The 11,449-nt window shown below is 32.1% G+C and overlaps 1 protein-coding gene across 1 annotated transcript; it reads right to left on the reverse strand.

Annotated features, from left to right (window-relative positions):
• Positions 1-8,485: 8,485 nt before the first annotated feature.
• LOC149578408 (uncharacterized) lies at positions 8,486-10,717 on the reverse strand. Its single transcript, XM_089828929.1, has 3 exons — positions 10,404-10,717; positions 9,132-9,387; positions 8,486-9,021 (listed from the first exon to the last, which is right to left on the reverse strand). Exons 1-3 carry the CDS (start codon positions 10,663-10,665, stop codon positions 8,802-8,804), a joined length of 738 nt encoding a protein of 245 aa, XP_089685055.1. The 5' UTR covers positions 10,666-10,717; the 3' UTR covers positions 8,486-8,801.
• Positions 10,718-11,449: the final 732 nt, after the last annotated feature.

Genomic DNA, 11,449 nt, shown 5'->3' on the forward strand with positions numbered 1-11,449 from the left:
TCTTTCAAAATTCCATCAAAAGACATCAAATAATATTTAATTTTGAATCTCTTAATCTCATAGCTTTCCAATTTTGTAGTGAATATATGCACACATGTCTTTGACATAAAGAACATTGTACGACACATTAAAAAATGCATCAAGGGGATCATTTTCCATAACTAATAAGGATTTTTCTTGAATTCATATCTTTGCTTGTCCATGAATATTTTGAATATCTGTAATCTCTAACAAAAATATTTCTGAAGAGACAAATGCTTTTAAAGTTCCAAGGTTTCTCAGCAATATGTTTGGTAGCACTAATCAATCACCAAATCGCCTATGAAAAAGCTAAGCTTAGGTTCTCAAAGTCATAGTGTGAATAACGAGTCATGAAACCTTCATTTTCTCCTTTTGATATGTCTAATTTTGATCATTAATTGTCTTTTATATCCTATCTTTCAACAAAGCTATTGCAAATCAGTAAATTGATAAATCTTTAGTTATCACCAAAACTTCAATATTTTTGTTTGTGATCCAAGATGTAGCAATATACAATCTATCTCCAACTGTATCTTCCATTTCATCATCCCATGATGCCATTTTTTTGGGTCTCATGATATTCTACTAATATTTCCCCATTAGATCTAAGACCTTATTAGTTATTTGATGAAGATTTCACATTGGGGGTTGGTATGACTTTCCTAGTAGAGTCAATATATTCTTTCCTAACCCGTGTGCTCTTCATTTCATCTCTAACTTTCTCAACATCAATTTATTTCCCTTTGTTTTCAAAATTTTGTTTTCCTTCTAGCAAATCAATATTCTTCAATCCCTACATAAGAATATTAATTGTTTTAATATTTGGTAATAAAACCTAAATAATATTTCTAATCCATCAAACTTAAATATTCATTTCACTCAGAAAATACTTCTTACAAATTTAATCATTGGTAACAGTAGTATGTAGCACTTAATTTATGGTTAAACTTTAAACTCAAAATTAAAACCTCAATTTTAAAGTCAAACTATAAACCCTAATTTTTTATCCTTTAAGAAAACCTTAAAAACCTAAAAATTTGTTAGAAAAATGACGGTCCACCTTAACAAAAAGATAGCTTTTGTAGAAGGATGAAACACTTGAAGGGGAATAGTGTTCTCCATTAGTGGATATACATTTGTATTTACACAATTAGACATACTTTGATAATAAATAATGAGATCTATGTAAAATTTAGTAGATATGTATCTTTTGTATACTTACATATGTGTGATAAATATGAGTGAAACATGTGTATGAAAATACACTCTTTATTTGTCTCCCACTAAGAAAGTATGTAGACATATAATGTGCATTATAAATGTGTAATATGTTTCCTTCCAAGTAAAAAGACCAATTGAAAACTCTAGAAGGAATGTGATCACAATATAGATAAAAAAGTATGTGATACATCTATAAAAAAGAAACTAATGAATTAGGTTGAATGTACCAATGTTAGTGGAGTTTAAGGAAGTGCTTTGAGGAATATCCTTGACTATCCCTTTTCATCATATCTAGTGCTTAAATTCAAACAGTTTTTTTTACTTCTAGTTAGGCCAATCCATGTAGATCTAAATAGATCATGCCTTTATAGATGTAGCATCATAAATTGTATTTACATATAATTTCTTGCTCATCTAGGCTTAATTTTAGTTTTCACAAACTCCTATGCTTGATCATGCTCATTTTGGTAAAGTTGTAACTCCATCTTTGCATTTTGGACCTTTGATCCCAATTTTAGTCATTTTTGAGATGACTATGTTGCCCAAGGTAATTGAATCCTAGGACTAGGTCACCCAAGGTTTGAGTGCTGACTCAAGGCCCTTTTTCTAACTATGTAATGAATAGCTTGCAGAAGAGGAAAAAATAATCCGATGTTGTCTTGCTCTTAAATTCAACCCTTCAAATGATAGGGACATCCAAGGTGTTGAAGTAGGGCTAGATTTTTTAGATCTATATAATTCATGATGACATCCATGATCAATAATTCATATAGTCAACTCTAAAAAGTCAACATCAACATCTTCATGAACATTTCAACACAAAGAAGGCCTAAGAAGACATAAATATTATTTTCTAGATCTAGCCTATGCTACATGGAAACATGTTTTTATTTCCAATTTAATTTATCCCATTTAAAAAGTTAATTCCTAAATTGGGGTTTGACCTAGGTAAACCATCATCAACCCAACCAAATTCACTTTTTTTTGTATGCATCTAGGATGTGGTGACATGCACATGGTTTTAGGATTAGATCGAGTGTTAATAGTCCTAAAGAACCTCATTTCAAAGATTGAAAAAGACAAGAATATGTTGATTTGATTGACTGAATCCAAGGATCATGCCAATTTGATCAACTAAGTCCTCTTGATTCTTATCTAGATTTTGACCAAAGGTTCCTCTCTTTCCATATCTCCCAAATCTACTACTAAATTCTACATATGTGCTTCCCATTTTGTCGTACGCACTGATACTTTGCCTTAGTACTTACATTTTCCTTTCATAATTACATAAGAATATTTGTCTCGTATTAAAGGATTGTTGAATTCATTTTTTGCCTAAATGATTTTGCAACAACCTTTATAACTAGAGGCAATTTATAAATAAATGTCATAACTATCCACTCAAAAACAAAAAATAAAAATTATCAACTTGTCCCTAAAAACCATGCATTAAACATCATACGAACCCCTTCCAAAAAGAGCCACTATGCTTGATTATCAAAGGGATGAAAAAACACTAGAATATCATACTTAATTGAGTACATTAGACAAAGCATAAACAAGGTTGCAAAAATTGACAAAAACCCATTGCTCACACTAACACCTAGAGGGGTGGTTGTATATAGCATACAATCCACAACAATCAACATGTCTCTAGATACCAATAAAAGAGATGCATCCCATACAAAGGAAATCATTAACAACTCTCCAAGAATACTTCAAACATGTCAAATACATTCTAATAGATAAAATGAGCTTCTTAGGACTAGAAATACTATTGAAAATAGACAATCATTTACATGAGGCATTTTCCATTAACCAACACCAACCTTTTGGTGGAATTACAATCATTCTTGTTGGTGACTTGGGCCAATTTCTACCTTTAATGGATAGGCCAATATATGTCTCATACTCTAAATCACTCATGCTTTGGCATACATTTACTACTGTAATTACTTTGGACACAATTTTTTTCCAAAATGGACAAAGTACATCCCAACAATTTTTTTGGAAAATATTACATAATATAAGAAATGCTCAATTGCTCAAAGATGATAGGGACACACTCATGACTTAGACAAACATAATGTTAAACTCTGAACAAAATAAAGAGTTAGACATAGCTATGCATCTATTTGCTGCCAATGACTTCACAAAACTACACAATAGAAGAATGTTCAAACAATTGAACCTTCCAATAGCTTGTAGTTTAGCTAGAGTTGTTGCATAAAAGTCCAACAAATATACTAAATATGATCAACTTCAACAAGAGGTACTTTTATGTATAGGCCAACAAATCACATTAACAACAAACTTATGGATACAAAAAGGACTTGCAAATAGATCATGAGGACAAATTACATTGATTGTCTGCAATGCTAATTCATCCCCTCCACATCTACTAAAATATATATGGCAATTACATTGGATCGCCATGGGATACAGACTATCCAAACAATGTTTGCATCAACCCAATTACTTGAGGCATCCATGCACAACTACCATTGTGGCTATGGCTTGGACTATTAGAATACACAAATCTTAGGGACTCACACTAAAACAATCCCTAGTAGACATTAGAAGAAAATAAAGGCAAGGATTGACATTTACAACAATATGGAGAGTCAAATCTATTGATGCCCTTTGAATACACCCACCATTCTCTTTAAAGGTACTACAAAATGGAAAATAACACTTACACAACTGTTAGGAAGAAAGAGGTAGCATACCTACAACTACTGTCATCGATTCAACCAAAATCACTACCCTCACAATGCAAAAATACAAAGACAAATGTAACTACACAAAATTTGCACCATTATTTCAAACCATTACTATATTGCTCCAATGTTTCTAGAAATTCTATAACTAAATTTTACTTTCACTTTTACTAACTAATTCTCAAGAAAACTATACAAGTACATTATATATCCTAATTCATTTTTTTTGTGGGTTTAGCTTCCTTTAGATTATTAGTAGCATAAATATATTCCTCCATGGCTAACTCTTCAAAAGTTGGAAACTTTACAAATTCATGACGATTTACTTAGAAAAGTCTAGAAAGTCACCAACCAATATTCAATTCATACATATGGATAGTTGATTTGTCAATCATTTTAGAATGGAATACATAGCATTTTAAAAATTTAAAAATTATTTTTTACAATTTGCAAGTTTGAAACGATTTTTTATTTAACTTCAGCCACCTTCTAACTCGAAAGGAAGCAAATTTCTCAAACATTTTTGTACTTTATAGAGTTATCATGAATACCAAATTTTGACAAGGTGCTCAATGATTTTCTTCATTGCAATTTCTAAAAATGAAACTTGCTAGCTTATAATAGAACAAGATTGAAAATTTTACAATTATATACATTGAATAATTAAAAAACATGTCATGATTGTTCATATATGTCACACCATCAATCATTTCATCATATTCACTAACAATAATGCTTCACTACCCTTGTTCTTATGTGTTATCTTTCCCTTGTGAGATTTATAAAAAATTAGAACTTAAGAATTTTAATTGATTTCAAAACTTTCTCCTAATTAAAAGAAAAAAAAGCAGTTTCTACTATCCTTATGATTAGACTGTATTTGGTATACAACAAAAATCTTTCTATTTCTATACAACTTACTCTATCATAGATTTATTATCCATGTTTGTAATTATTGTTTCCTAACAAATAAAGTATTTAATAATCAAATATTACATCTTTGGATGCTTCAATATTCAAACATTATCAACTTGTATGTGTTTCAAGATGCCAGTCTTGCGTGTGATGGATAAACTGTGTATTTTCCTCTCTATTTACAACATTCTCACATGAAACTTGTAATTTGTAGCAATCAAATTTGACATTTTATTTCTCTATTTGAAGGTACCAGTTTACATCACTTTTCTAAATGATCTGCTTTGCATTCTAACACAATGATTCCTTTCTAAAAGAAAAAGAAAAAACAAACTATTGAGTTATTGTTTGCTTGTGTTTTGTGTAAATACTTTAGAGTATTTGGAACTAAATTTACTTGTTAAACATTTTATTTCTTTTTGCAAATGGATTCTTTGGCACCATTAACACTACATATATTTCTTTGTTATTCAATTAACACCACCAATGAAATGACTCTCATGTTACCTCCCCAACTTACAATAAATTATTATCATGTTTTATCTATTCTATTTCAGGCTTTTTACAATGAACATTAAATGAGTTAATGCATATATTTCATCTTTTCTGCTGTTATAAAATTATGAACATAGATTCCTTCGATGTTTAAAGCATCATTACCAAAATATAAATGTTTCTAGACTTTCAACACAAAACTAAACATTATAAATTTAATGTGTCCTTAAAATTCCCAAGCCATTTGTCATCTATGTCAATGGTGTCTCCTACTTTCCTTAATATGGAAAACATCTTCTATTGTTTTCCACATATTTATGTTTATTATTTTACTCTAAATTTCTTAAATGTACAAAATGAATCACATATATCCCCTCATTGTTACATGTACAAAAGTGTGCAACTACACGGTTATAATGATATTTAATTAATTAATAATTAAATTAGCTAGAAGTTGCCCTCCAAACTCAATCCTAAGTTATACTTCATTACTCTTGTCAATTACTTTATAGAAACAAATTGGAAGCCTTCTTTCTTTGCCCCTCATCTTTTTATTATATCCTTATTTGCATTTTATCTTCCAACACAAGAAGGCACTAAACTCGGTTATATTTAATTTATGATAACAAACTTCATATCTATCATTAATATTAATCTAGCATAACAGGCTTCATATCTATCACTAATATAATTGATTCTATAGACTTATATGTGGGAGCTTTGCTCTCGGATTTTACCAAAAAATTGTCAATCCTTTTTTGTTGATAAAATATTTCTTGCAATGGAAAATAAGAACATATCATTTTGCAAAGTTACTATATTTTCTCATTTTTATCTCTAATTTTTGTGGGTAGTACAAGTCTTTTTAGTATCTTCTATCAACATTTTAAAATGTATGAACTGGAGAGCTTTAGTTCTTTTATCTTGTTCTATATCAAATTTTTTTTGTTCAAGACTATTTTATGATTTCTTTTTTGTAAAGATTTGTTTCTATTGATCAAAAGCTTAGAGAAACTTCAAGGTGTGTTAGAATACAAAATATAATTTACAAATTTCATTCCATTGTGATTTATGCAAAATTTTAATTGATTTCATTTTATGTTTAAAATATCCATTATCAATAATATCTAGCATATTCCATTTAAAATATTGATAGATATATTCTTACTGCATCTATATAAAAATATCATTTTTATTTAAAAAATTTTAAATCTCATTTTCTATATTAAATATTTACAATTATATTATCATTTTCTCCACTCTCTATTTAACAGTATCTCCATTTTATGATTAAAATCTTCACAAATATATTCTCACTACATTTATATAAAAATATCATTTTTATTTAAAAAAAAATTAGGATATGAATAATAATTCAGTAGTCTCAATCCAAAAGTATAGCGGACTCTCGTTTTGCATGGCTACTCTACACTTGTAACATAAAAGGAGTGCCTCTAAAAAAAGAAGCTTCAGGCTTTCTTTTAACTTTCATTCAAGCATGCATCTCGTATGACATTTTATAAAGAGATTTACATGTGGCATCAGAAACAGAAAGAAGAAAATGCCCCAACCAAGATCATTTCCAGCATCAAAGGAGGGCTAATCTGTCGGCTTTCCTAACCTAAACCCTCTGTAGCAGGATCCACTTCTTCAACCAAACAAGAGAGCCGGCAAACTTTACTTCCAAGGTCCTAAATATAAATATGAGTTTGTAATGCTTTTTTCCTGTAATAAGATTTAATAATAAATAATAATGACATAATTTAAATATAAAAATTATAAAAATTAGAATATAATTACAAATTAATTAAACTTTAAGGGTAAGGGTTGTAACTCCTTTAACATTAGATATAAAATGAGAGTTCATGTGGAGGGGTAAGAAAATATAAGAAGGCAAAATAATTAAAGAAAGATTAATAGAAGGAATGTGAAGAAAATAGGAAGGTGACTCTTAAAGAAAGGGTAGAAGTGTGATCATTGTACAAAGTTGTGATCATTGCAAAAGGGCAGATATGATGAAGAGTCCCCTAGATTGAAAGATATGAAGGGGAGGAAGTTACATTTGAGGACATCCAAGGAAAGATCAATTTGAAGAATAAAATATTTTCTCAAATATGAAAAGTGGTGTCTCGGGTTCTTATGAAAGGACTACACTGTCAATAAAGGTTGATTCAGAGGCAATAAAGTATAGAGGAGGATTCATTCAAAGCATTGAAAGGGATACATTGTGCTGTGAATCAAAGGATAAATAATCGGTACTCAATTACAAATTGCTGCTCATTAAAGGGCAGAACAGAGCATATGGCATGAACAGACTCATTCATTGCAACAACAAATATAATCATCATGGGGATGACTGAAAAATATATCTCAAGCATTCATCAAGGAAGACTCCAATACAACAATCAGCAACAAGAAGCAGACCGAGAGATTGTCAATATCATGCGAATTGCAAACACAGGAATTAAACATGATGATAATATCCAGATCTGGCAAAGGAAAGCAGCACATCCCTTGGCATTTCAGAACTGTTATTACCCGCGTCTAGTAATCTAACAATTACTCTTGTAGCATTAATATTGCCTATGCATTATCAGTCAATCCTTAAACATAAAAGGCATGTGCCAGAAGTCTGTCTGTAAACCCCCATCGTGTATAAAAGGAAGGAGGTGTAAGGAAAGGGGGAATCATGAAGATTGCCATCTAAAAAGGACACTCGGAGTTGATGTCCATGTTGCCTGCCACTGGAGCCAAGAGAGCAAAAGTTCTGCTCTTGAGCTTAAATAGGGCAATTAAGAAGCCTCGGCTACAATCTGCTCTCCAACTCTATAATGATCAACTATTAATCTTGAGAGATGAAGCATGGATGTGGGAAGCAGATACAAGCCCCTAGTAGGTAGATACCTTGAAGAGGGCCAAAGTTCTGCTCTTGGCCTTACTGTGGGATGGCCTTGAGCGGACCTACCCTGCTACCTCACCCACATCCTATCCTAATGTGTTTGAAATGACGCTATAGATATTATATGAATATCATGGGTTATGGACTAACCCTCATAATGGATATTTATGTTATACACGTGTGTAACTCTACTTCAATCAAGGCAGCCACAAGATAGTACTTCAACTAAAATATATTTAATATGTACCACCAACTATTCATACAAATGTACATCCAGCTTCAATCATGAGCTTCGGCAAGATGAACTGCTGAACCATAGTTACTGCATACAGACTATTTACAGACACTGAACAGCCCATGTTGAGTGTCATTGCATGGAATGACATGTATATCTAGAAAGGCATGAGCAATCTGACTCATTCCAGGAGACCAGATTTCTCGTTAGACTATATTACACTTTTGCATATAGCTCGGAGACTTTTGAGAAGAAGTATTGACAACCATTTATACAAGCCATTCATCAAGAATGCCTATGACGTCCATGCAAAAGAGTGTCGAGCATATGCTGATCCAAAGGATGGCATCTCATAAACATAAAAGGGGTTTGCTTCTACTCCATAGTCCATCAATGGCTTGTCATCGAGTTGATCATCATGTTCTTGTACGAAAACGGGAATTCCAATTTGACCCTTCCTAATGTAGCCCCACAGAAATTCCAAACGATTCACACACTTCAGTTTTCCATATAAGCTGCAAAATGTGTTGAAAATAGCATTAGAAATTTATAACATCAAGAACCATCAGTTCAGTAAAAGGAAAACCTGAAAATGTAACCTCGTGCTAGTAAACCTAACACTTACCCTCCACTTAAGAAAAACCAACCAAAGGTTGCAAAAAGCAACCATGACTGAAAGTCTGAGTGTAGGAAATAAACTACTTCAAGCCTTTCTTTAAATGCGGACGGAAGCTCCTGATAGATCAATCTCAGCGGGGAGAAACCATGATCCTTTGGAACTGATGTGTGAATGTAAACAACACAAAAAGGCCCTTCAGGTATTTCATTTGAAATCTTATGGTTTACATATTTCTGCAGTCTTTGCCCACTGAGAATATTTTCTGCAAGCATGAACATGAAATTGCATCGTCAGTAAAATTCATACACAATTTGAACCGAGGTACAGTTGTGTCAAAAAAGGTATATATGCTAACAATTAACAATAGCCTAACAGAAATAACGATAGCCTAGTAGAAATAAACACTAAACAGCATAACATTATCGGTATATAACTTATAATCAGAAACCCTTTCTAAGCTGAATCAAGGAGATCTGTCAAGTTAAGAGATAGGAACACGCACTAAGAACACATGAAACTGAAAAACTGAACTAGGAAACAGCCGTACGCCTGAAAGCTATGAAAAAATAAAGGTCAAAGCAGTTAATATGCATGATGGTACTGTGCCAAAGAGGGTATGGTAAAAGCTATGTCAAACAACCACTCAAGACAAACCTCTTCCATTCAAGGCCAGAAAAAGTTGATGATTTATCATTTGCTCTAATATGGCTGTGTGTATTATCTGTTCGGAGTATATAATGGAATTTCAGAGTAAACCATGAATGCTACAAGATAATCAGCAGAGGGGGGAAAGGGACAAAACCCTCTGTGGGTTAAAGTAGCGAAGTCCCTTGGTGGTCATGCAGTATATAACAAAATTCATGTCAACCAGAGACACTTGTGCCATTCAAGGTAAAAATAAATGATATTTAAGCTGCTATATGACAGTAGAAACCTCAAGTCATTTCCTCGTAAACTGAACTGTAGACCATGATAGAATTACAAATTTTTCATTTGGCAAATTCATATAAAAAAGTGACAAATTAAAACAGACCGTGTCACATCCAAAACGATAACTTAGGAATCAATACAGATATCCAAGCATGACCAAACTATCAAGGAATCGAACTGCAAACCATAGCCTTGTGATAAAAAGAGCGGTGTAAATCCGAACAATTGTTAAAGAGGTGGCCCTAGAAATCATTCCCCCCCCAAAAAACCCTAACCTTTAACCCCAGATGTAACAGAGGCATATTAAAAGTCCCAAAGAGATAAAAAAGCCAATTTTTTAATTCTTACCAGGGATATACTTCCCCACTATTCTCAAAATCCTTCTACCAGCCTTGTCCCTTCCCTTCACCTGCAACACCTCAGCATCTTCTAAGTCAGAGAAATCGTAATCTTGTGGAGGTGGAGGAGACATGGGTGATTCACATCGATCCCACTCTCCCTCATCACGTGCATGGCTTGTAAAGGAACTGGAATTCGTAGAAGACATTGAATCATTCATCTTCTCCATCAAACTCTTTTCGCAATCTTCAAACGAAACATCGACTGTCATTTCGAAAAACACAGAAACAGAGGATGCAGGTTTAAGAGCACCAAGATGTTGCTGTTTCCGTGGATAAGGAAGCCCAATTTAAATAATTTGGCAACCTCACAGAAAAGCGAGGTTATCCATTATCCATTACGCATTGATTGAGGTGGGAGCATATTCAGAGAATCTACCATCCCCTGCAGCGGAGGAATAGGAGTGATTGAGACACATGTTGGCTAAGTAGATGAAAACTGGTAGAAATTCCAAATGCCATCATGTTACCTTCACTATTCCGCGGACGACAAGGGAGGAAAAAGAAGAGATCGATGAGAAATATCGATCCATGGACTATTTCCGCCTGTTCGGAGCGCCCAATGGGGCCACGACACTAATTCCCATTTTAATATTAATATAAACTCCTAATACAGGTAGATATCAACATATCAACAAGAGGTACAGCTTTATGTGAAGTTGGATTTTTATATTAATTTGTTGTGTTGAAAGGATATTTAATATTGGCAAGGGGTAGAGTGTAAGTGTGTGTTTCTAAATATAAATAGTTCAATATATTAAAATAATAATTATAAAATAAAAAAAAATTATACTAGATAAATGTAAGACTAATAAAAACATTATTTTTAGGTTTGACACTTTTTAAAAATAAAGTTGATTAAAAAAAAATTATAGTTTTTTTTATTATAATTTTTTTTTAAAGTTTAAATTTGTCTTTTCATATAATAGTTTACATTTTAGACATGTATTTATTATTTTGATTTTGATTTAATATCTTATGTAAATGCTTAAAGAT

This window comes from Cupressus sempervirens, chromosome 1, assembly GCF_028749045.1.
Source record: "Cupressus sempervirens isolate cs-2001-9-10 chromosome 1, ASM2874904v1, whole genome shotgun sequence".
Classification (NCBI taxonomy): Eukaryota; Viridiplantae; Streptophyta; class Pinopsida; order Cupressales; family Cupressaceae; genus Cupressus; species Cupressus sempervirens.